This window comes from Glarea lozoyensis, assembly GCF_000409485.1.
Source record: "Glarea lozoyensis ATCC 20868 chromosome Unknown GLAREA6, whole genome shotgun sequence".
In the NCBI taxonomy this organism is placed as follows: domain Eukaryota; kingdom Fungi; phylum Ascomycota; class Leotiomycetes; order Helotiales; family Helotiaceae; genus Glarea; species Glarea lozoyensis.
Window position 1 is genome coordinate 454095 of NW_007361001.1, and position 25060 is coordinate 479154.

At 47.6% G+C, this 25060-nt stretch overlaps 7 protein-coding genes across 7 annotated transcripts; 4 read left to right on the forward strand and 3 right to left on the reverse strand.

Annotated features, from left to right (window-relative positions):
* Window positions 1-1450: 1450 nt before the first annotated feature.
* On the reverse strand, window positions 1451-2325 carry GLAREA_02449 (fic; the record flags this gene model as incomplete). The annotated part of the gene is made up of 2 exons (XM_008087535.1): window positions 1451-2013; window positions 2268-2325. 2 exons carry the CDS (start codon window positions 2323-2325, stop codon window positions 1451-1453), a joined length of 621 nt encoding a protein of 206 aa, XP_008085726.1.
* Window positions 2326-3186: 861 nt separating this feature from the next.
* GLAREA_02450 (heterokaryon incompatibility protein) lies at window positions 3187-5317 on the forward strand (the record flags this gene model as incomplete). The annotated part of the gene is made up of 2 exons (XM_008087536.1): window positions 3187-3592; window positions 3639-5317. The coding sequence occupies 2 exons, from the start codon at window positions 3187-3189 to the stop codon at window positions 5315-5317; spliced, it is 2085 nt and encodes a 694-aa protein (XP_008085727.1).
* A 1076-nt stretch (window positions 5318-6393) lies between these two features.
* On the forward strand, window positions 6394-7245 carry GLAREA_02451 (uncharacterized protein; the record flags this gene model as incomplete). The annotated part of the gene is made up of 1 exon (XM_008087537.1): window positions 6394-7245. One exon carries the CDS (start codon window positions 6394-6396, stop codon window positions 7243-7245), a length of 852 nt encoding a protein of 283 aa, XP_008085728.1.
* A 1787-nt stretch (window positions 7246-9032) lies between these two features.
* Window positions 9033-11534, reverse strand: GLAREA_02452 (UDP-Glycosyltransferase/glycogen phosphorylase; the record flags this gene model as incomplete). The annotated part of the gene is made up of 9 exons (XM_008087538.1): window positions 9033-9597; window positions 9648-9777; window positions 9831-9853; window positions 9905-9991; window positions 10041-10297; window positions 10350-10551; window positions 10610-10885; window positions 10983-11370; window positions 11432-11534. 9 exons carry the CDS (start codon window positions 11532-11534, stop codon window positions 9033-9035), a joined length of 2031 nt encoding a protein of 676 aa, XP_008085729.1.
* A 434-nt stretch (window positions 11535-11968) lies between these two features.
* Window positions 11969-15442, reverse strand: GLAREA_02453 (uncharacterized protein; the record flags this gene model as incomplete). The annotated part of the gene is made up of 2 exons (XM_008087539.1): window positions 11969-15158; window positions 15228-15442. 2 exons carry the CDS (start codon window positions 15440-15442, stop codon window positions 11969-11971), a joined length of 3405 nt encoding a protein of 1134 aa, XP_008085730.1.
* Window positions 15443-17725: 2283 nt separating this feature from the next.
* GLAREA_02454 (C2H2 and C2HC zinc finger) lies at window positions 17726-20915 on the forward strand (the record flags this gene model as incomplete). The annotated part of the gene is made up of 5 exons (XM_008087540.1): window positions 17726-17910; window positions 17956-19610; window positions 19656-19885; window positions 19941-20251; window positions 20300-20915. The coding sequence occupies 5 exons, from the start codon at window positions 17726-17728 to the stop codon at window positions 20913-20915; spliced, it is 2997 nt and encodes a 998-aa protein (XP_008085731.1).
* Window positions 20916-21571: 656 nt separating this feature from the next.
* GLAREA_02455 (Thioesterase/thiol ester dehydrase-isomerase) lies at window positions 21572-22815 on the forward strand (the record flags this gene model as incomplete). Its single annotated transcript, XM_008087541.1, has 3 exons — window positions 21572-21673; window positions 21777-22514; window positions 22756-22815. The coding sequence occupies 3 exons, from the start codon at window positions 21572-21574 to the stop codon at window positions 22813-22815; spliced, it is 900 nt and encodes a 299-aa protein (XP_008085732.1).
* Between the last annotated feature and the right edge of the window lie 2245 nt (window positions 22816-25060).

Genomic DNA, 25060 nt, shown 5'->3' on the forward strand with positions numbered 1-25060 from the left:
GACTCTTCCAAAAAAAAAAAACACAATTTGAAGAAGATCTTGAATCAAGGATTTCATTTTCCAAAAACTATTGGTTCAGCTACTTAGTAGAGTCTCCTAGATCCGAGGACGAAACTTGCGGATGTTGCTGCGGTGGTTGATGCTAAATTATGATAATTTAGGAAGATACCTTAATTTGCCGGAGTCTATATTGTTTTGTGATGAACATGCTTGAACACAGACGATACATGCTACAGCCGTGTCTAAACGTCACAGAACTCTCATGTGTTTCGAACCGATCTGACTTTAACTTGTCAGATGCTATCGGCTCGAATGAACAAGAGTGATCCTAAGTACAACATGATACTTGAACTCTATAGAGACTCGCTAAAATACATTTCCACCAAAAAGAACTTCAACGGAACACCTCGTTGTGGAAGGGCTTCGGATTGCAAGTCTCGGGTCGAAATGTGGTCCGATTTGTGTACCGTCATCATCCTTGATTACCGTCAACATCTTTGACAAAAAGTGCCCGTGTCTCCTCTCCATCGTGAGATTCTGTTCTCTAACCCGTGTGCAATCCCGCTGCTAGCTTCTATCTGGATAACTCCACTCTCTTGATCGAGATAGGCACGATCCCACCAACTTGTCCATAGCCGTCCAACTATTCTAACAGCCTTCCAAGGATTAATTTGTCATTCGAAGAGAGCCAGCAATAGGGTGAACCAGTAGCGTGGTAGTGGCCGATGTGAAGATGTTTTACAAGACCCAGTAAAGTGGTGCTCGTGAGGCCACTATGTGAGCATGGGGTTCTGAGGTTGTACGGTTCAGGTTAGCCAATCAGCCTTGATATTTGCAGCGATTTTTGAAACATATTTATGGCCGGGCGACTGTCGCCGGGCCATACGGCCAAGCCAAATGATAATGCATGTTGTTCCAAAATGGATATCGGCCATGCGTTTCCCTTGTTGACTTCTTTCGACAAGATTATCTTGATCAACACGGACTCCATCGACTACGACGAACCTAACCAACTGGTCACACCCGCATAGGCAATTCATTTTCGCATAGTGATTTCCCACATCATCTCAAGTTGCGTTTGAGTGACTGTAGCACAAAGGTCGTCCGGGTTTCCATCTTGCGCATCTGAAATCATCTTAAGATAACCTAAGCGGTCTAGGTTGACGAACACTACTGGGAGATATCCTTGACGAATCAGGTAATCAGCCATCAAAACCCTACCAAGTCTGCCGTTTCCATCTAGAAACGGATGAATATGTAAAAAGTAGGTAGACAAGTGAGTCGATAAGATAAGTGGATGAAGAACCTTGCCGGCATGGGTACGGTCGCGCCACTCGATACAGCGATCCATACAGGCAGAAATTTCTTGATGATATGGAAAAATGCGCATTGGGTTGGATTTGACGGAAATAGGTGCTGAGCGGTATTCTCCGATGTGTGTGCGCTTGCCCTAACTGGAAGCATATAAGGTCTCCGCATCAGTTCCTCGAAGAATCATCATGGAAAGTTGTTTTATATCGGCAACGGAGAGTCTAGTTGTAACGGGATTATTAAGAGCTACTCCGGTTGTGTAACGGCTAACAAAAATATGATTTCGGAGCTCGGCGACGTGGTTCGCGTTCTTTCCCGGTAGAAGGTTTTCTGGGGTAGGTAAAGCAAGTTTTGAGACTTCAGAAGTTGACATTGCACCCAGAGAATCGATATTGCTGAACAGTTGTTTCTCAAGTTCGTCGAAGATGACTACTGCGTCGCCGGCATGAAGAGGGTTCTGTTCAAGAGATGTGCTTTGATGAGCATATTCAGGAACCAAAGCTCGGACAATAGTTGCATAGGCCTTATCATTCTCTCGATAGAATTCTTTTAGCTCATCGATTGAAGCCAAAGTTTGCTTCAAGTCTGATTGAGCTTGCAGATAAGGTTCGATGTTTCCAGGCCGAAAGAAATTTTCCCAAACTCTGCCAGATCTTGCTAAATCCTCATATTCTGATGATCCCTTTTCGAGATTTGCGAATGCTGGACGGTAGACAGAGTTGAGCAAGTCGACACGTGGGCTTAGTAGTATAGCACCGTACAGTTTGTAAGTCGATACAAGAAGTAGAATTTGCTGAGGCTCTCCGCAGTATTTGGCGAAAACGTTGCGCGAACATGGCGAATGTCGTTTGCTTAAGGCGTTGTTGTATTAAAGCAAGAAGTGAAAAAAATAAATCATAATTCATCGTTAAACTATCAGGAAGTAAGTATGACGCCAACCATGCTAAAAAGCTTACTACAGTAGCTCGCCTTGCCTAATCGGTAGTGGCTGCTAGCACCAGCGCCCGTGATCATTTTGTCAAGCTTAAAAAGATTTTTTATTATCAACTCTACTTAAATAGTAGTAACTTGGCAATGTTAAGTGTAATGTCCCTGTCTTTGAAATTTTTACACATATTTTCCCCTATACCGCGAACCTTAACCTAGATGCAAGAAACGAAACTCCGCAGAAAACAGAGGTCTAAACATCAAGTTTCGGCGGTGTTGCGATTGTATCGATTGAAATAAGAGCAAATGGCACCTATCCACAGCCTTCAAAATCGACGCCTACGTCGTAGAAACGGCAAGACTTCAGCAAGATTTTGGATAATCGACAGATCCCTTGCGTTGACCGTAATTCTAGTAAGATTCTCCTTTGAGCTCCAAGCGTAGGAACGCACTTCGAAATCCATGGACTCTCCTCGTTAATTTGCTCTATTTGAAGTTGCATACCTAAAGGAGTTTCGATGACCGTCTCCCCGAGTCCCCGGTTAGAATACGAATTTCGTGACGTCTCTCGTTCAAGAAAAGATAGTGAGATTGGGCCATTTTGGAATTCAAATAATACCAGTAGAGGGCCAAGAAAGAAAACAAAGGACGTCTAGGAAACTGGATTCAAAAATGTTGAAATTTGTCGAGAGAGCATAACTTTGCGATCATTCCTTCCACTTTTGGGATGTTTCAGCTGTGTTGGCAGTCACGTGACTAGTCTTGGCTTTGTTGGTCGTTTACCCTTCGCGTTTCTGTCTTTTCCATTGCTACCTCGTCTCTGTCTTTGCATTGTCCCAGTACACCATTAATATATGGTATATCAGTGCATTTGGCCTATGCCTGGGTATTTCTTTTGCATCCCGCATGCAGCTGCTTCCAACTAATAGCAAAGTCAAAAATTCCGCGATGGAGAATTGTGGTCTGTGCTGGAAGTGCCAGAGTCTTTTGAACACCCAGTATCCTAAGGATCTTGTCATTGATAACACTGACGAATACGGAGACGTGACAGATAAGAGAATTGTCCGAATATTAAAAACACGCGAGTCTGTGGAGATTACCGCTTCCAATGGGTGTCTCCTCTGTTTACACATATTGCACGCTTTGGGCATACCGGCAAGAAACGCTTTACACCAGCTGACAAGTGTAAACGACGAAGCTTCTCCTCATGATATTGTTTACGAAATGGATATATTTATCGGAGATGAGAGGGATCCTCCAAGTATTGGACTGTATGTGGATCCCGACAATCTAGATCTTGGGTGGAATCCCGGGAGCGAAATCAGGTGCTCATTGAAGCTGTACCCAGAAGCTGGTAAGGATTGAGAATGCCAACTAACCGAGTGATGCTATTTTAACAGAATTTCCAGAAATGACACCTTATGCCAACCATGGAGAAGTCAATGCCAGTACAGGTTCAGACACGAGCTTATCCTTAGCCGCAGCCTGGCTGGAGAAGTGTTCAAACGACCACGAATCATGTAACCGGTCAACATCTGTAACAGCTTTCCTTCCTTCGCGTGTCATCGACCTTGGATCAGGAGAGCCGAGGTTGATAGTAGTTGACGAAAATACGCCACTTTTGCCATTTGCTACTATGAGCCATTGCTGGGGTTCTAATGCGCCTCTGCTATTACTATCCAGTAAGATTGCCGAATTTCAGACGCAGATACCAACGTCGGAGCTGTCCAAATCATTTCAGGATGCTTTTATAGTCACCCGACGACTTGGTTTGAGATATATCTGGATAGACAGTTTATGCATCATTCAAGATTCGGCCGAAGATTGGGAAAAGGAGTCTCAATCCATGGCCGAAGTCTACTCGCATTCCCATTGCAACATCGCGGCCGCACATGCCACTGATGGGACACAAGGGTGTTTCATCGAGAGGAATCCCGATTTAGTCAAGCCGTTGAAAGTCGAGCTTAACTGGGGCCCAAATCCAGGGACTTATTACGCATTGCCATGGCGCTACTGGACTCATAATGTTATGGCCATGCCCTTGCATAGACGGGCCTGGGTGTGCCAAGAGCGATACTTGGCACCCCGAAATTTGTACTTCGGAGAGACGCAGATTTATTGGGAGTGTTGTAGACGAATTGGAAGCGAAACATTTCCCTTAGGGGTACCAGGTAGAGTTGCAGGGTCATCCAAGGACCTTGACCCAAGGACAAATGGTGCTATCAGAAGAAAGTCGATGGGACTATCCGAGACACCGGAGCTGGATACATTTAGTACTTGGGATCTTATCGTCAGCACCTACTCGCAAGGAAAGCTCACTTACTCAAGGGACAAGCTCGTTGCACTATCTGGGTTGGCGGCGAGACTACAGAAGCACACCAATTCTAAATATCTGGCCGGGATGTGGCGAAAACATTTAGCTTATCAGCTTTTATGGAATGTTGGCGGCATCCAGTGGATTGTGTCCAAATCACGCCCCGAGATCTACACGGCCCCGAGCTGGTCTTGGGCTTCTACGCATGGACACATCGAAGACGCCTGCGTTATAAGACATGCAGACGACCGCGAGATTATTATGGAGATTTTAGCCGCGGAAGTTGAGCTAGCGAATGAGAAAAACCCTTTTGGGCAAGTCAAAGGTGGATCTCTGAGGCTCCGTTGTAGCTTAGCAAAGGCAGGAGTTCATCTGGAGGAGGAACCGATGAGTAGAGGCTCCTTTAACCTTTTCATCAACGGGGTACGGGGTGGAAGCGCAAGCCTAGATCATTATAACCATGCGACTGCTCAGCCAGTCAAGCAATACGGCCTTCACTATCTTCCAATCAGGTATACTGCAACATACGAAACGATAACCCAAAACGGGGTGACGATGAGTGTTCCATGGATCTCTGGTCTTATTGTTCAAGCTACTAGTTCAATAACTCAGAGCGAATTTCTACGGATTGGCACATTTGAAATCTTTTATTTACCAGAAAGCTTCCAGGCTGCGTGTCGGCAATACAGCTCAGAAGTTGGACAAGTTAAGACCGAATATGGAATGGATCAATGGGGGGCGAAGTTCGATATCGTAATCATTTAACGCAAAATGTCCATGGAGAGAACAGAGATTGTAATCAGGCTTTGATACTATGCCCCCCTTGCTAATATCAAAAGAACACGCAGGCGGGAGTAAAGGAATCTGCAGCCCTGTTACAGCCCTCGGACACATGAATTAAGTGAGATGGCTCTATTTCTCGAAATTTTCTCCGTCCTCGCCAAACATATTCCATGCGATCCCAATGAGCTAAAGCGACCATAGGCACAAGGCTCAGTTGATACTAGTCCTTGCAATGATGAAAATGGAGTTGTAGAAGGTAAATGAGCACAGGACAATTGGGAAATCGACCATACAGTATAATATCTGTATCTCCTGCATTAAAAACCTCGAACTGTAATTTACCAAGATTTAATTCCTTGGTGTCGAGTTCATGCACACCCCGTCGCGCCGGTGGAAGTGGCCCCACATACTTCACCTGGATATTTCGGGGTGATTTGGCACAGCGTATAAACACACTGGATCTCGAGAAAGTCGCACCATGACTCTCAGCATCTCCAAATAAAATTTGCCCAGAGTCTTTTGTCATCATGCAAGCAAATCCAAGTTCGCCTCTTACGATTACATAACGCTACAGTAGCGGAAAACCACACCACCTCAAACGCGGTTGTGCATGCAAGTTTGTTGTCAGTCCACCGCTGCATATCAAATAGTGCTGTCATAATATCGAATGTAGATGGTTTTGACTCACACTTTTACATGCTCTGACGAAGGTTCATATGTCAAAGTGAGAACATGATATTCGGTAACGGTGGCATGGTGGAGGGGAAGTTGAGTAAATGAAATGAGGTTATTTGCAGGAATGCCGGGAAGAAAATAGTATGAGTCTTGTTTGAGTACAACCCAAGCTCTTCGATAACTCACGAAATTTACCTTTTTATTTTAGCAATACTTCGAGAGAACCCCCGTACTAAATGCCTTTCTCATTGTCCAAGGGTCCGTCACATAAGACTCGACAATCGGAGTATCTGAGAGGTCAAAGCCGTCCCAGGAAGCGACTCCAAAAACGACGGCCGGGCTCTAAAAATAAGGAAAACATCTACATCTTTAACTACAATACTATGAAAGTAGACACGTGTCTTACATTGCTGACCGGTCTGGATGAGTGTTATGTTAAGGAATGCTCACCCTCTTCGCACATCACGGAGGAAAATTATCGCTATTACGACATATCCAAAAAGAAATCAAAGCATCTTCTTGATGTCTATTGTCATTCAGAAAAAGCAGATATAGGGCTGTGGAGAGACACCAAGACTCCAGTGTTTGCCATCGGACAGTTGGAGAAAAGCGATTCTAAGCATCCAGCTGCTCAAGCCACAGAAGCTCTTGCGGGAACCTACCACAATTTGTTACCAACACTACCTAATACTCCGTCTCCTGGTGATGAGAAAACGAGTCACCAGCAAAAGAGAATTAGAAAGATGAAAAGCCAGCTCAGCTTGCGTATCCAGACCAACAACCAGCCTATCTGCCCTGCTTGGACGAAGGACGAAACTCATCTGGGTTCTCAATTTGACTCAGCATGGGCACAAGAAGAACTCGCTGAGGGAGAATATGAAAGTGACAAAGAGTCAAACGACAAGTCTGGATCCTCGACCTTAACAATCGCTCCAAGTATCAATCCCGGATTTCAGATCTGTCTCGACCTTCTGACCAGCGAGCTCACTGCTGCTTTCTTTCAACGACACCCCATGGAAGACCAGAAACGGGCTTCCAGATTACAGATTCAGCTCCTGATCGAAGCGTATGAAGATCTTCTCCAACAGGTGCAGCAGAGGCAAGGCGGGCTTCACATCTCCAGTGTTTCGGAAGAGGAATGGGAAGGTACGGAAAGGCTTTTTGAGTATTGGTTGGATATGTTGTACTATTTTTATGATCTTACGGAGGCTTCCGAGGGGATGAATAGTTTGTAGTTTGCGGTTTCATGAGGTGTGATGAAGGGTCTGCGAATAGTCAATCAAAGGAATTATTCAGTGCCTAAAACGCCCTGTGTTTCTAGTTCTTCGATTCCCATTTTTGTGTGACTATCTCACATACTAGGCCAAAGAAGCTGGCTTGGAGAATTACCTTTGCAAAGCATGCATGATATAAATCATTAATCCTAGATAGTTCAAACCTTCTTTAAGCTTATATTTTATAGTATGCAAAGCCTGCATACAGACAGGGTGTCCTTCAAAGCGTTCCTCTCACGGACGACTTACCCCGCCTTCATATGTCAGACCACCAGGTTGTGGCCAGCTCGCTAAAATCTACACGTATGGAGGTACGGTAGATCATGTGCCACAACGTCTTCGAAAACAAGAACTCCACCAATAAGACTTACCGTTACGAAACAAATAGAGAGAAAGCTGCAGCCAGAAAAAATTTGGACAGTTTCATCTATAGACATGCAGATTTCTGCAGTTTATCGTCCCAAAAACCTGGGACAACAGATCCATCATCCCATCTTTCCATCTGATCTTTCCTAATTTTCAAAACATGAAGTTATAACAACCACATGATAGAAGCAGGCGTGGGCTCGATTCGTATCGTACCACGAAGCTACTAGGCAAATTTCATGGTGCAGTGATCTTGCGCTGATTGTCAGATCATTGTTACTGAAGGAATGAGGCTGGAGAATGAGATGGTACGGTGTCGTGCGTCAAGATTCTTTGACGATTTCACTGGTTTTTTTGACGGAGATGTATGTTTTCGCAGAGCAGTGCAGATTCGTGGCATACATACAGACAAGTCATTGATGTGAGTGCGTGGCGAGCAACATCTTGTTTACTTAACAACAGCAGACTCCAACCACAAAAACCTTATAAATACCCCCATAAAATCCACTCCATCAACCCAAACCCATTCTCTCAATTCACCATCAGATAAAGCCACCTTCACTAGTATCCTTGAACCCAACCATCAGTCTCACCAGAACAACAATGAAGCCCTCTCAACTCACCCTCCTCACACTCCTCACATCTACTCTCGCTATTCCCCTTTCTTCCAACGAAGGAGCTAGCACGGCATACGTCAACGAAACATCTCCTCTCTTGTTATCTATTCAGACAAACGCAACCTCCCTAGTCACCAGAGCTCAAAACTATGACGGCTCTTGTATCCCTGGGTAAGACACCTCTCCCTTTCTCATCCCAGTCCAATCTCTTCCTCATCCCATTCCCCTTCATACCATAATCACCCCTCCCTCACTCCCCCTTCGTTACACCAACACCCCATACTCCAACCGAAAACTAACCTCAACCCCAGCATCCCCGGCAACTGTCCCCCCGGAAACTGCTGTTCGTTCTGGGGATGGTGCGGCTCCACACCCCTCCACTGCCCCGGTCCTGTTCCCGGGTACTGTGTTAACAACGGAGGCCCCTGTGCCGCAGGTCTATGTTGTTCGAAATGGGGGTGGTGCGGGACTGGGGTGGCGTATTGTGCGTGAAAGGAGGAGGGGGAGGGAGAGAAGGGAATGTGGAGGAAGTGGAGGAGGTGAGGGTAGAGGAAGTGAGGGTTGTTAATGAGGGTTTTGAATGGAATGATTATGGTTGTGAGGTGGTTTGTCATCTAGTGGCGCGCTTCTCCATGTCCTGGTACTTTGAGATATAATTACACAACGTTGAACCTACGTTTTGAAATACGCTTTCAACGCAGCGTGACATCCAACGTACGAAGTAAACAAACCCACCCGAAAAGTACCGATACGCCACAACCTTCTTCAAAACCTAGGCAATCTATTCTCCCCCTCCACATAAGAAACCCCCGCCTCCTCCCTAGCTAAATCATTAACCCACCTCCCACCCGGCACAACCCCGTCCCCATTCCCCCACTGATCCACCAAATAAAACCACGCCAACGCATTTCCCACCGTCCCAACCTCATCACTAACACTCCCCCTCGCATACCCGCTCATCCTCCCATACATCTCCCCATCCGTCCACAACTGCAGCAGATATCCAGCAACCGCCTTGCTATCGCCCGCTTCGACTAGGAGTCCATTCTTGCCGTGCTGGACTTGGAGGGGTATGCCGCCGCTCTTCGTGGCGATGACGGGGATGCCTTTGTGGATTGCCTCGGAGACTTTCACTTCGAAGCCTTCGCGGTTGGAGAGCTGGAGGGCAACGTGCGAGGATGAGAGGAGCGTGTTGAGAAGCTGGTCGTTGGGGGTTAGACGCATGACGGAGACTGAGGGGAGGAGTGAGGGGAAATTGGTTTTGAGGTTGTTCATTGTCTGGGAGTAGACTTTTGTTCCGTCGGGGTCGTCGACTGAGCCGTTGCCACATCTGAAACGTGATGTTAGTAGAGATATAATGGTAAGAGAAGCTTAGCTCACATTATGAGCTGCGGAACTTCAATAGTTGGGTGGTGTTTTGATAGGAGGTGGCAGAATTCCCCAAAGGCCGCTATGGCATCTGGTATTCCTTTTGCGGGGTCGAATCTAGCTATCTGAATTATGTATTTCTCTGTGCTTCATGTCAGCAACCCTCCTGATACCTGCAACTTCTATGAAACTCACTAGACGGCCACTTCAATTCCGTCCTGTGAGAAGGTTGTCAGCCGCTTCTTTCAGTTAAAGGTACTAGGACTTACATTCCAACGGTATGGCATTGTTGGTTGTACAAATTCCTGTAATAACCCATATTCCATTCATCGAGAGGTTTGTTCAGTCCATCGAGCCTAGTCGCTAATTAGATCCCTGGAGGCATTCGAAAATGAATTGACTTACCAATCCGTGGTTGCAGGGAGATAAGCAACTTTGGCATTTGGCACGTTACTCGGAACAAACTCAGGAATTGGATGGCTGATGAACATGTCTGCCAGCTGGATATTCGACCAAAGAAATTGCCAGGTGTCCGCTTGCGGCGTCCCCTCTTTGCTAATCAAGTCACTCCGAATTTGGATATGACTTCTAAAGAGGACGGGTCTGTTTGGTGTCAAATTCTTGATGAGCGGAATGAGACATGGCATTTGAGGGTCATCAATCTACTCTAGTCAGAAGTTTCTTAATGCCAAAGGTAATTAGACTTGCTATCACGACATCAGCGCCTCCTTCTTCAGGAGGCCTAAGTGGTCCCCCTTCTGATAGCCAATATCTATTGGCATTGTCCTGGATCCAATCTGATAACGTCTTTTTGTCTTCGCTGCTGATTCGCTCGTCTTTGTCGCTAACTCCTTGTAGTATGTTGTGGACTGTTTTGGTGATGCGAAATACACCCGGTTTAGGTTTTGGTACGTACCTCGCACACATGATTAGCTACATTTTCATATAACCATATTCCTACAATTACCACTTACCACTTCAAATCGACCCCCAGTTGTCTTGCTAGTCTGATAAGAGCGTGTCTCATCAAAGCAACTCCGCCCCCTTGAGGAGTGCTGCTAAAGAACGCAATTTTTGTTCCCTTTCTCTTCAATGAAGTAACGAACTTAAGCATTGCATCCCATGTATGTGAGCCGCATGTGCTTTTGTAGTTGTCTAACGTGAGTAGAGGTGCTTTGTAACCTGCATCAACTTCCACGATGCCTCGGTACCCTACTTGCAAAATCGCTGTCATTGTTGGGCCGAAATACCTATGAGTCGCGTTAACAGCATACCATCGAAATAAAACCAGAAACATCCTATATACAAGAACGGTGATGTGAGTTGCATATGTGGAGCAAAACTTACAAAATACATTTCCTAGCCATCGAATCCGCCTGCTCATCGACAAATTTGACATTCCAAAAACAAGTTTCTTTCTTACCCTTCTTCGCTTCAGGTTCGATCGAGATAGGAACGATATCGAGCTCAAGCCATAATCTAGAGCCAAGTGTTGGACTCTTCTTGAGTAAATCACATGGCACTCCAGCACCAATGTATTTGCTCATGTTTTGCCGTCCATAGGTCCCCAATTCACGTAGTATATAGTCCGCAATACAGTCTTTACCTTCCTGTAAGTCTCCATTGAGCTCGATCGTAGCGACAGAGAAATCGAGGAGGTAAGTGCAGTCACGAATAGCGACGGCGACTACTGCGGTCTGATGGTCGCTGAAAACTGCTGAAATGCCTGCATATACTAGCTGATATTTTTTGTTAGATCCCATCCATTATAAAGGAGATGTCTTGACATGCTGTACGAGCTGCAATTAAATCCCCATCGTTCTTTGGAACCTCGCTCATGTTCCGCGTGTATTGTACAGATGGCTGAGTTCTGCACTCCTGTCCATGCCGAGAAGCCATAGTGACGTATGTACATACGTAGACTTTTGAATGTCTGTTGAACTACACTTTACCAGGATTTTAATTCCCTGATCACCCTGATCTAGATGGTGAGACGTTGGTTGTGGACTGATCTAGTGTCAAGCGCCCCGCTCTTAGCCTCAGGCAGTTAAGGCTGACGGCGAGACATTCCAGTTGATTATTGATTCACCTGATTGGCCTAGTTCCACTCACTCAGTCCCGAATAGGTTTAGCGAGTCATATAAGATATCCTTCAAACAAAATCTATTACTCCCCCATCTACACCCATCAACCCGAAACACCACCCGCTCAACCCAATCATTTCATCTAAACCACTATATACGACTAATGATACACATATACCTCTCCGCCCACTCACCCACGATTTAGACCCCTCAACCTATCCATTCACCACCCAACCATTTCAAACTAAATCAATAAGGTGGACTCCCAACCACATCCCCCTTCGCCATACCCTCCGTATCAATACCCTTAAGCACCCTCTCCAGATCCACCGCCGTAGCCTCATCGCCCCAGATCGCGCTTCCAAAACTCGCTTCACGGTCTTTCGTATGCAGACTCTTCGGCGGGTCGTGGAAGGCATGGTCCTGGACCGCGGTAGTTTTGCCGGTGAGAGAAGAAGGTAGAGGCGGGACGGGAGGGACAGTGTCGAAATTTTCGCCGTCGAGATGGATGAAGGGCTCGGATCGGCCGGTTGAGGGGTTAGATGTGAGAGGGCGCTGATGTTCGCCTTGAGCGGCGACGTGGTCGCGGGATTTGGATCTAGGTCGCCCGTTTGGCCCGCGTAGGGAAGCGGAGCGTTCCATGTACGAGATGTTTTGGTGGTTGGGGCTTGGGTTGTAGGATAATTCGGAGGCGGTGAAGTCGTAGCTGACCATGCTTTCGCTACTCGCGTCGCTGTGTGCCATGCCTTTTCGGGTGACGGGAGGTGCTTCGACTTGACCAGACAGCACTCTTTTGAGCTGGTCAACACGCGTGACGGAGTTGAAACTGGATTCGCTTGCCGGTGTGTCGGAATTGCCGCTTCCCTTTCTCAACTTTGCAAGTGCGCCAAGCTCGCCCACAAGTCCATATGAAGAATCCGCTTTGCCCCTGTGAGAATGATGGGAAGTCACTCCCCCAGGCGGCGACTGATTCCGGCTGTTGGTGCCTCCACTGTTAGACATACCGTTCACGGCAAGGAAATTCCGATGACCAGTGGCTTGAGTACCAGAGCGAGATCCAGTTATTGAAACGGACTTGCTTCCTTCTTGGACGAGTGCAATGACTGCTTCCCTACTCCATTCTGCCATCATCTGATCCTTGACCTTCTCGGGAAGCTCTACGTTCTCAGTGACTGCAGGACCGGTACTCAAAATCGGATGCGAAAAGCTACGCCCTGGAGATGTGGGTGGGCTAGTAGGCGCGGACGCAAGCGAATCGGCATAAGACAGTGAGATAAGCTTCACCATCTGAAAGCGGTCATCAAAGGGAGTAAGTGATTCCGATTCAATATTGTGTGTGGGGAGGGGTCGTTCAGGAGATGCTGTCCCTGGCGTTGTGATTTTGTGAAGACCAATGGGTGGCATCCGGATACGCTCGACCCAAAATGACTTGCTTCGACGTCGGTTGATTTCGTTGTGTAGAACGCGGCCCACAGGGGAGGTGTCGAAGTCGAATCGCTCGCTCAGAATCCAAAAGTAACCATGACACAAGCTACCCATGCGTATTTTGGCGATAGGTGTCTCAGCTTCCAGAATATCCTCTTGTAATCGATATATCATGGGAAGGCCACTTGCAACGGCGTTCACACCAAGATTTCGAATGAGATTGGCCAGCAAAAGATGTAATAACACATAGTCCGACTCGCTCTCCGAAAATTGCAACGCATTGTCATAGACCGCCAAGTGTAAAAGCTCCAAAAAGGTAGTCGATGCGACTTTAGGCTGCTTCTCTTTCTGAGACGCGTTGGATACAGCACGCTTGGTGAGATTCACCGACGAGCTATTGTGACCAGGCTTGGATGATAACCTGTGCTTCTCTACTTTAACTTTTAGATCTGATTTTGTAGTCTCCGTGTCAAGCCAAGTGGAAAGTGCGTCGACATAGGCTTTTCGAACTCTGCCATCGCTATCCCTTAGTAACCACTGCGTTCCCTCCCACACCTTTAAAGGGACAGAGTTACGGCCCAAGCTCGCTCCACCAATAACAGTCTTTCGATGACTTGCGACAAACAGAATGGCCTTGATAGCTTCGAGTGCCTTGACTTTGGCTGTGCCAAAAAGAAAGAATCCATCTGTCTTTGTGCTATCGAGCAAGTCACCCACGGCGCCCAAGTTTCCTGGGTTGGGATTTTCAATGGATGCGATGGTGGTTGCCGCTGTAGAAGGAGATGGCTTCAATCTCATTAAAACAGCGGAGACCATGTCGGAAATCTGGTCCGCATAATAAACGTGGGTCGCAAGATCTCCAACGCAGGCCTGGAGTCGAGACAGAAGCTCTTTGCGTAACGGGCTCGGCGTTGATATACCACTAGATTCCAACCCGCCGTTACCCTGCTGGATCTCGCCCTGCACCGGTAGAGACGCGTGCCGGCTAGGTGATCCTCCCGACAACTGAAGTAGCTTCACAATATGATGTATAAGCGATAGTAAGACATCCATGACGCTTAAACCAATCAAATTGATGTCCGACTTCAATAGCGAGTCGATCATTGTCGCGAGAAGTAGTTGCGTTGGCAGATGCTCTTCGAGAACAGGGCTTCGGACCAGCACCTCCATCGCTGTAACCAAAATTACGTAGCGATCTTGTACAGGCGTCCACCGAGCAATCTTCTCGAAGATCTTTGGCGCCCAGCCTCCGTGACTGTCGCGTTGAGGTTTCTCGTCAAGTACCTGTCCATTTTGCGCCACTCTTTCTGTAATGAACCCAAGTGTCGCAGTTGTGGCTCCATGGATCTGGGATCTGTTAGGCACAACAAAAATCTTCTGTAAGCATTGCATAGCGAGGACACCAATATTTTCTTCCGCCAACTTGTCCGCTTCCGCCGTGGTCGCGGACACGGTTCCACCGGGATTGCCCACTGTGTCGACGGTCCGTACCGTCGCAGCGCTGGTTCGGCGCCGCAGCATCGCCTTTTCCGTATCCGTCTTGACCTCCTGCTCAGCTCGCTGCTCCAGCATCTCAACAAAATCCTCGTCTCCTGTCCATAGATTTTCCAAAAGCATCGGTACTATCACATCTATCTGTCTTCCTGCGATTGACGCTAACGCTTCCGACGACGCGACGCTTTTGATCGCTTGCAAACCTACGTTTCTCCATCGTATGGCAAGCGGCGCAGTCATAGGGGACTTGGTCTGTGGGGGGCGAGTGGATGCGAAAGACGCATATATCTTGACAATTTCCTCATACTGCTGGAGGTATTCTTGGTCGGTCGACAGAGACGCTCCGTCGTAATGCTCACAGAAGGCTTCAAACGTTGGTATAGAAGATTCGACCATAGTGATATCGCGAGAACTCAGGATTATGTTGAGTATTTTGAGTACGTAAGGAGCGTAAAGGGGGAGATCTCGGGGCGCCTTTTCAATCAAGCCCGCGAGGATTTGGAGCGTAACCTGGACATTGCTGCAAAAATCGAAACCATCAGCATGCCCTTTGTGATATGAAGTTCGAATGAAATCTGTCCCAGCTCACCCTATCCGTGCCCTCCACACATCGCTCGCTGTCTTCTTCTCCAGAAAGGCCCCAACCTTCTGCACCTTGCTTCGTCGAGTCGTCGCATAGTAAAGGAGGTAGCTGAGCTCGCTGGAATTGGGCTTCACATCAACCGCGCCCTTTGTTGTCCTTGGGTAGCACTTGAGAATTAGTACTTGGTGTTTCGGGCGACATTTTTGCCGTATGGCGTTCATTTGTTATGTCCGCGTTGCCCGAGCCTCGAGTCGACGGTTTCGATCTTGCACTCGTATTTTGGTTGTCGGGGATTTGCGGCTGTCACGGTGTGAAGAGGTGAGACTCGTAGCGCAGAAGAATATCGCAAGAGTCTCATGTAGACAGCGCAAGGTGGGGTGGAGAGAGGTGAAGCTATCATGAGTCTTGATCGGGATGATGTTTATGCTGACGGGTATTTTAATTTGATTGTTGTCTGGCCTTCCAAGCGAGCAGCAAGTCCCAGCCACGTTGTGACCGATTCAATGGGTGAGCCTAGTGGAAATCCGGCTTCCGTACACCTGCACCTGCAGAGTGGAGATGACGTAGAGCTAAGTCACCTGACCGAGTCCCCTTTTTGCAACTTCCAAGTTCCGAGCTTTCTTCCCTTCATGGAAGACAGCTCAGCGCAACACTTGCCTTGAGTTAGCCTGAACTACCCTACGTAAAGTTAAATTTCCTTGAGGTAAGAAGGAAAACGATGGTAGAATTAGTCTGCCGTTTTTGTCTCGAATTGTGGACATCGTTGGACTGTTTTGAAACCAGCAAAAAGGGTTTCCATAGTGCACGAGACAAGAGCCGGCAGATGATATACCTTCTTCACTTGTACATGGTAGATGTGCGAATTCGGCTCTTGTATTCAAAGTATACCTTCACCCTTCCTCCTACTCAACATGTCCACCTGATGCCGGCAAGTGATACCTACGATGGCATGAATTCATCCCACCTTTTCCAGGCTTCAATCACTCAACTGTCAAGAATCATTAAATAGTTTGCTTCTTTGAAAGATTCTTACAGGTATTCTTATGAAGGTACGATATAAATCCAGAACCACAAGTCTGGCCGGTTTCCAAAAGAGGCAGCTCATGTGACATCGAACCGTCAAGCACTTACTTCATCCTACAAATTTTCGTTTCATTGAGAGTACTACTGGAGAAAGATAGAAGCGAAGAGGCGTCTGCGTGTCAAGAAGAACCACGAAAAGACCACAATTGACCATAATTCTAGCCGACTGCACGTGACTTCTCGACCCTTGTTTCTAGAAGCTAAGGTAACGGATACCCCCGCTGTCAAAGGAGCAAGCTTTCTCCAAATCTCCAAACGTGAAACAAAACAACTACATCTTCGAATCATCTCCACCACAACCATATCTCCTCCACTTGAGACTCCATATACCAATAATGCAGCCGCGTCAGAGCCGCACTCTCTCGACAAAAATGCGACCCATTTCCTGATGCAACCCTCTTCGATCCTGACGAACAGCGGATGTAAGCCCCGCCGATATTCGAGAACCAGTCAGACGGCAGCAGCTCACCGAAATCTACCAAAGAGCTTGAAGTCCTGCATATGCACTCATATGCAGAGTCCTGGAAAACAAGCCAGATTTCCCGATGATGGCGACACCAACCATTTTGACTTTTCGGTACCTTTTAGGTTGCTCACACTCAGTGTATCTCTGTCTGAGGGCGTGATGCGCTGCGACTAGACTGCATTTCGAAAAAGATGTCCAACAGTTCCGACCTGGTCTATGGATTTCTCAGCATATTACCATGCCATCAAGAAGCATCATTACCAAATAGCATCATTACGGAGCAACCAGTCAATGTGAGTGATCTCTACTCCGAGCTGGGGAGTCTACCATTGTACGGAAAGACGCTCCAAGTCGCTCGAGTAGCAACGGCACCTTCACAATTGCCGCGCAAAGGTTATCATACGCTGCTCTCTCGGCCCTTGACTTGCGATTGATCAAACTTTGTCAAGCTGTCAGCCCTAAGCTTGTCTGCCTTGTGTTTCTCAGGTCTGCAAGGTTCATTGGCGAGGCGGTCGTGAGGCAATCACCCCACCACTCACCATACCGGATGGCCATCCTCACCCCCAAATTCGTTGAACTTTGTACCTTGATAGGACCGTTCGATTAATCAGATACCTCGTCGTGCAACCTATTGGCCAATTCACGGGATTTAAAGTGTCCGTTGGACAAGCCGCTTGGGACGTGCCACCCTATCTTCTTCCACCTCCTCCGAAGTGGCTTTGCTTTTGTCTGCAGACGAGTCCTGACTTTCTCGCCTGAGAATACGAGTAACGACGCAACAGTCAGGAATCGTCCGTACTTGATACATAACTCATATGGTATGCGGTGGCAATATGGACGCGGTGTTTCGTTCTTTTGATTGATCGCTCCGTTTTATTGTTCTGTCTTAGCATTCTTGCCCCTCCTACTCGATTGTTTTGGTTCTCGGCGCCACGTTTGGGCGAGTACAGTCACGATGTCGTTCTTGAGCAAGAGGAGTCGCAGCCAACGGTCCTTCACGCGGGGAAGCGAAGAGATCTCAGTAAGAAGATTGGGGCCGGGTAACGAGCTTGCGAAATGTCGTGAGGACAATGCCGATTCAGATGGCTCGTCGCCGTCCAACATGAATGCGACAAACTTTGCGCTATACGGTTCTTGCGTGTAAGTTGCTTCTGATATCTGAACATGCATCTTTAACATCAGTAGCTCCCGAAAGTTTCCTAAACATAAATCATCGCATCTGAGGTTCTTAGCATGGGTAGCCTACACTCGCAAGTTTACCGACGAACCCATTACGGAAGATGAACGAAGAACATGTCCCTTGCTTTGGTGTCGGACAGTATTTGAAGATCAAGAAACTATGTTACAACATGTCTGGGACTGCGAACACTTGGCAAAGGGACTGTACTGGTGCTTTCACTGCCAGAAGCCAGAGAAAGCGGGCTCCTTTGAATGCAGAAGATGCCAGGGCACACCTTCGAAGACTGACCGGATCACGACCGTAGCCAAAAGGATCTTCTCTAAGTTGGGATCGAAACGAAATCGCACTTCCACAATACCGGAACCCGAGCCAGATATGAGTATTGCGAAGTATGTTGAGAAGTCCAATACGCTTGAGCACCATCCGGACTTCCCTACTATGTTCGATGCCGGTCCCGCGAGGGGCTTTCCATCTCAAAGCTTTCAAGCTGAAGATTCTTTTGGTCGAACTTTTGACTGGAGGGCTTCTCAAGAACTACCGGATACACAGATATGCGAAATGACCGGGTCTGAATGTCCCCTGGAACTTGGTGTTAATGCACAGGAAACTTGGTTGAGTCATGAAGATTATGCAGAACCAGACCATATCTGGCTTAATCCGGGACCGGCATGTAAAGTTCCTATCCCTACGCAGAAGAAACGAGGAAGTTTGGATATGCTCCCCCCTCTGAATACCCAGCTGTGCAATTTGAATCCAGAACGTGGGTTTGACAGCATGTCAAAAAATGACTTACCTGACGAGCCGATGTCCGCAACAATCGTCTCGCCCATGTGCGCAGATGATCGATACGCGTCTATTCTACAGGAGATATCGCCGACCGACACCGATGCCAGTGGAAATAGTTTCCTGACCGACTCCGGTTACACGAGTGCAACGATGTTCTCGACCTTGGGCGTTTCTTCGCCCTTTGAGTTACATCCGGGGTTCAGTGCACCGAGAGGTAAAAAGCGATCGCGAGAAGAAACGTTTACCACTCAACTTATTTCCAATTCCGTAGAGATATCCAGGAATAACTCAGCGAAGTCAAATCGTTCCTTTACGAATCATCCCCAGGAAGCTATCGACCCCGTTGATAGCTCACATTCTCCAAGCAGATGCCCTAGCACGAAAAAGCCGAAGATGCAGTCAGCTCATTGGTCCAGTGCTAGTACTCTTGTGCAATCCTTTTCAGAAGTTTTAGATGCGCACATATCTCACACCAAGGACATTTTGCGCGAGTTGCCTGAAAGTCCAATCACTCAGGAGCTAATCGCGATGTCCCGGTCTTCAATGGTGTCGATTGGACTCGAAGTGCTAGCTGGTATTATCGAAGGACGTAATCCGACAGCAATTGTGCAAGTCTTTGCTTTTACACATATAGCATACGCGTTCTCGATCGCCGTTGACCATGACGAGATCAAAGTACATACCAAGGAGTGGTTTAATGACTCGCTATCATGGGTACACGACTTGGGATCCGAAAGAGATCGTGTCAGATACAGCAGAATCGCCAGGGCAGTCTGGCAGCCTGTTAAAGACGTGAGCGGTGATGCCGCACCTCCCTTGTACTCCCCGGATAAGCAGAATCTACTCTATCTGGCCTGTCAACGCTTTTTAGACAGTAAGTCGAGAACATCCATTGATGACTAGGTGTTGACAAAAGTAGTACTCGAAAGCTTTGTGATCACCGAGAGCAAACCTCATTCCGATCAGCCGCCGACAACCTCAGACCTTGCCTTTTTAAAGAAGGCACAAGTCGAAGTTATCGATGAGCTCATCAAAGCACCCTCTATCGAGGGCTTCATCGAAGATGTAGTCAAGATAGAGGCGCGCCTAAAACGTGGCCGTATCAGACATGTGCGACATTTAGAGCTTGAACTCATGTGCGCAGGCAAGGTAAGATAGATTATCTTTGTATGATTTTGTCTGGGTGACAGCTAACTCCGTATAGCTTGCGTCACAGTCGGAACCTGCATACTTTCGATTTCTGTGCTACGTGTCACAGCATTGTAATAGCCTATACGAGACATCGCCCTCACGAACTCGAGCTGCCTATCGCATTCGGGACATCGCACGTATCAAGACTCTGCTTCCCGAAGAATTATGCTATGACCCAAGCGACGAAGAGGAGGCAGCCTTTGACATGGATGACGATGCACCATTAGGCTTTAGCCTCAACGTTCTAGGTAGGTGTGATAGACGGATGGGAAGTCACATGGACGAGTTTATGAGAGACGCAGATGACGTTCTTAACGAAAGCTGGTATGTTTTATCTTTGGTTGTGGTGACTTCGAAACTGACAGTATTTAGTATTCTCGCTAGGAGCAACTCTTTACAGCCTCTTTCCTCTGTTGTGTCCGCCCCAGTAAGAAGATCAAAGTCAGACCAAAAGCGCCCCACCGCATCACGGCCAAACAATGCTATAAATTCTACACACGCGCTTTCTTCGTCGTCAGTGTCCCGAGGACCACCGAGGCCAAAGACTCAGACATCACAGGGTAATCCGCCAAATTTACCCCCAATTGTCACAGTCGAAAGCCCATCAACTTCACCCGACTCTGCCGCATCCACGCCACCTCCACCAACACCACCACAGAGCGGTACGACTCGTCTGTATCAATGCGACCTATGTGATTATGTTCCCAGTGGGGACGAGAAATGGAAACCATCCAATCTTCGTCGTCATAAACGTACCCAGCATGCCTCGGCTGATAAGAAGGGATCGTGGGTCTGTAAATGGGAAGGCTGCACCAAATCCTTCACTCGAAGCGATAATCTGAGAAGTCATATGCGAGACAAAGGACACGGAATAGAAACCGCCACCAATCCTCATGCCATCGAAGAAGAAGACGAAGAGGGACACGGCAAACAAGATCAGGATGGCGAAGAGAGAGGGCCCAAGAGGAGGAAATTGGCTGTCGGCTGAAAAAAAGCTGATATTTGTCGCATGTTTACGACTCAATATCCAGGTTGTTTCCAGAGCCCACCTTGCGGGTCAAGGGCGAGTACAGCACTTAGTGCATCATCGTACTGGATATTTTATCATACTGAAAAGTGTGATTGTTGAACCTCATTTTGGCTAAGTTTACGGTCCTACAACGATGTATTATATGGCCTTTGTTAGCCATCACATTGGATAAAAGGTGTTCGGAAAAACGGAAGATGGAGTTTATAGGAAAGGTTAATATACCCAGGGAACGGCAGTTTAGCGCCGAAATATGTGTTATCTAGATAATCTGAATATTAAATCAAAATATAAATCTTCTGATGTTTACTTTGTCAAGCCGGAGCATTAAGGTACCTATTATTGACATGTGATAAGGGGTTCCGGGCTCGGTCCGACAATGAGCGATTCTGGCACCGAACCTCGGCTCAAACGTTTTCAACGACACGTCAATTGATAACAGCTCTTCTTTCTCAATTATTGAGATTCATGAGACGTGGTTTTATTCGAGCTACTAAGTGAAGATTAGGCCCTGCAGTTTCAATTCTGGAGGTACGCAAAATTGTATTATCAACTGCTAGAGGATTGCACCAAGAGGAAAACACCCTATTCATATACCACTCAACTGTTTAGACATCATGGCGGACCGACGAACGCTTGTGAGGCCTCCGCCATTAGATCCGAATAAGTCAGCGATTGAGAATGTGTTGGAGTTAACGGAACTAACGCAAATCGGTCCTGTAAGTAAGAGTCTCTGCTTTGCCAAAACCTTCGTTGAAGCCTCTCCCCTCCCCCCTTTCCCGGGCGGTTTAAGCGACATCCTCCTCTAACACCACCGTCCAGGATATGTTTACAAACACACGCCCTCTATGGCACCCCCCCGGAGCTCGCGGTATATACGGCGGCGCCGTAATCGCCCAATGTCTCGCGGCAGCCCAACAAACCGTCCCCACGAACTTCTCCGTCCACAGCATGCACTGCTACTTCGTCCTCGCCGGGGACGCGACCATCCCAGTCATGTACTACGTCGAGCACATCCGCGAAGGCAAATCCTTCGCCACGCGCACCGTCCAGGCGAAACAACGCGGCAAAGCCATCTTCACAACCACCATGTCCTTCGTCCGCGAAAACAGCGGCGGCAGGAAAACAGTCAACCACGCCGTCCCGCTACCCCAGAACATCGTACCGCCCGATGAAGACGGCAGTGAAGTTGATGATGAAGAAGGGAACGGCCCGTTCGTGTCTAAGAGAATCGAGATCTTGAATAAAGACAGCAAAGACCCGCACGAGAAACGCACTCGCCAGTGGATCAAAGCCAAAGGTCGCATCTCCCCGCAAGGCGGCCACCAAGCCCATCTCTCCGCCCTGGCCTACATGTCCGACTCCTATTTCATCGGCACCGTCTCGCGCATCCACGATCTCTGGCGTTTCGGCACCCCGCCCAATCCCCCGCCCAATGGTAAGTCCACGCCCGAAATGGAACATCGCCGACAATACATGCGCAAACTCAAGGAATCAGAGGGCGTCCACGGGGATGCGGAGAATGTTGGCGAGGGAAAGAGACCCGAGGTGGGCATGATGGTTAGTCTGGACCATACGATTTATTTCCATGAGCCGCGCGCGTTTAGGGCCGATGAGTGGATGTTCTCTGAGATGGGGAGTCCGTGGAGTGGAGATGGGAGGGGGTTGTGCAGCAGCATTTGTTTACCAGGGAGGGGGTTTTGGTGGCGACGTGTTTTCAGGAGGTTAGTCGATTCCTTTTTCGAGCGGTTTGGGTGATGGGAGGGGTGTTTGCGGGGGGCGGATTACTAACGGTGTATAGGGCGTTGTGAGATTGAAAGAGGAGAGACCTGTGGCGCGGGCGCCGGGGTCGAAATTATAATGTGCTCGACTTATAGTTGCTAGAACGTTGGAGTCCGGATGTAAAATACTAATGTATGCCCGCGGCTTGAGAACCGGTTCTTCGTCGGATACCTACCTGCTAATAACCGACTCCCGTTTATGAAGTGACGTTAATCCCCTTTCTCCGCGCATCAGACCAGCTCTCACACTCGCCAAATTCGTGCCCCGCGAGGTCACGACACTAGCGCAGGTGTTGTAAGCGTCGACAACGAAGTGATTGTACTTCGTACAAGATGTAAATAACCAGCTCTCCACATCTGTGTACCGCTCTAGAATAGTGTAATACTAGATATATCTAGCAAATTATCGGCGAGGATCGAATAAAACTTAGCCTCATATGGTAAGGTTACCGTGTAGAGTGGCGGAGGCGAAAGCTGGATATTTCCATCATGTACGAAGTACTCTTTGGCTGGGTTTCTGCATTGCGTGTTGGCTTCCGCGGCAGCGGAATGGTAATATAACGGTATGTAGTGTCTGTCATGAACGTAGAAGAGGCGTAGCATTATGTCGGACTATCGATACGAAGATGACAAAACGCCGTGGCCATAACCTTCGATTCCTGTAACCGAAAATAATGAGCGTCTATCCTCCTCGCCATGAACTCTAGTGGACAAAAAGTCCCTCGGTATATTCTTCTAGTAACAAGCCCGACTATCAGAAGCGCCGAGGGTATATAGTCACGGACATTAAGTTTGAGCCAAAGGGCTTTGTACATTAAAACTTATAGCGAGAACTTGACAGTAATTGATAGCGACGTTGTTCATTGTGTTTTCTATGGTTTAATTAATTTAGAAATTTCTAGGAAATCGATCGCCCAGCTTTTGGCTTCAAGTATGTCGTCGCGTCGATACACCGCAGTAAAGTACGGTCGTCGCGGAAAAGCGACTCTTTTTCGGACGCCCGACTTTATTAATGTACGACACCACGAATGATTGTTTAAACACGTTAGCCTCGATACATATTCACTACCGCCTTCTGAATTAGTATTTAACATTAAAAGCAACCACATCCAATGGACAGGTCATGAGATATATGTCGTTGTAAAGTGTAGAAATGACCGTTTTTGGTGGGACTTTTGGGCTTTCGGCTGGAATTTAATGTCTAGTGATATTGTTACTATCATAGACAGGATTTTGGGGGAGTTTTTTAGTCCGACGATCCTGTCTCTCTTCCCCTTAGAGCTGCCTAGTCGGACAGGATTTTAGAACCGTAAACATGGCTTTCGCGGGTCGCTTTGGTTTGTATATGCGACACTTTCTTTCGTCCACGTATACATCTACTGTTGCTGGCTGAAAGCGCCTTCATCCGCACACATATCTCAGGGCTTCGACTGCCGGTAATGTTCTTCTCGAAAGATGCCGTGGGCCCCTTTCTCGCGATTTTGTATTTATATTTTTTTAAGGTACGAATAAGGGGTTTTGCCGGTGACGACGACGACATCGTTTTTCTCGGTATGACGGTTTAGTCCGCTAGATCGGTTGCGAGGAAGCTGGATTCGAAGGCGAAAGTCTCTTTGCCTCTTCTATTGTGGTCGGCGCTCGGGAAGCTTGTGAGGAAGGTCTCTCTCGCATTTGCTTCAAATTTGATGAACTGTTTTCATAAGTCATGCCTTTGAAATTCTCTTGTTCGTAATCGCAAGATGTCGCTAGATAGGTAGGTGTACGTATGTACTCATACGAATGCGCGTAGGTCATGCGCGCGTCTTATGCTATGTTAAGGTAGGAATAGCTACTTAAGCACGATGAAATCTGGTTCACCCCAGTAGTAGCCGTCTCGAATGGCACGAAAAGTATGCTTTTCTCCCTGGTTGTTGATGTGCGTTGAAATATAGTGGTTCAGTTGTGAGAAAGAGACTCTACTGATATTCCCAATGGAAGGAAGCGCTGACCACAATACTGGTAACATATGTAAGCACCGACGGGTCGTTGTGTTTAGTAAACTCTACATTGATGCTGCTGGTAGCATATACTAATGGGGGAAGATCGAGTAGGAAACAGAGACCCGAACACATCGCTCCATACGTTAACGAACCTTGCGTTCACGCCGACCCAACTTTCACAGGTACCTGTAATCGTCTCTTTAAGTGGCTCTAGAGAGGTCATAAGTCGGCGGCATGGATTATGTCTCAGTCCGGGCTACATAATACGTAGAAATAATACACTTTGCCTGGACGAATCCTTGAACCGAATCAACTACATTGTCATTTTTTCGAGCGCTGTTAGATC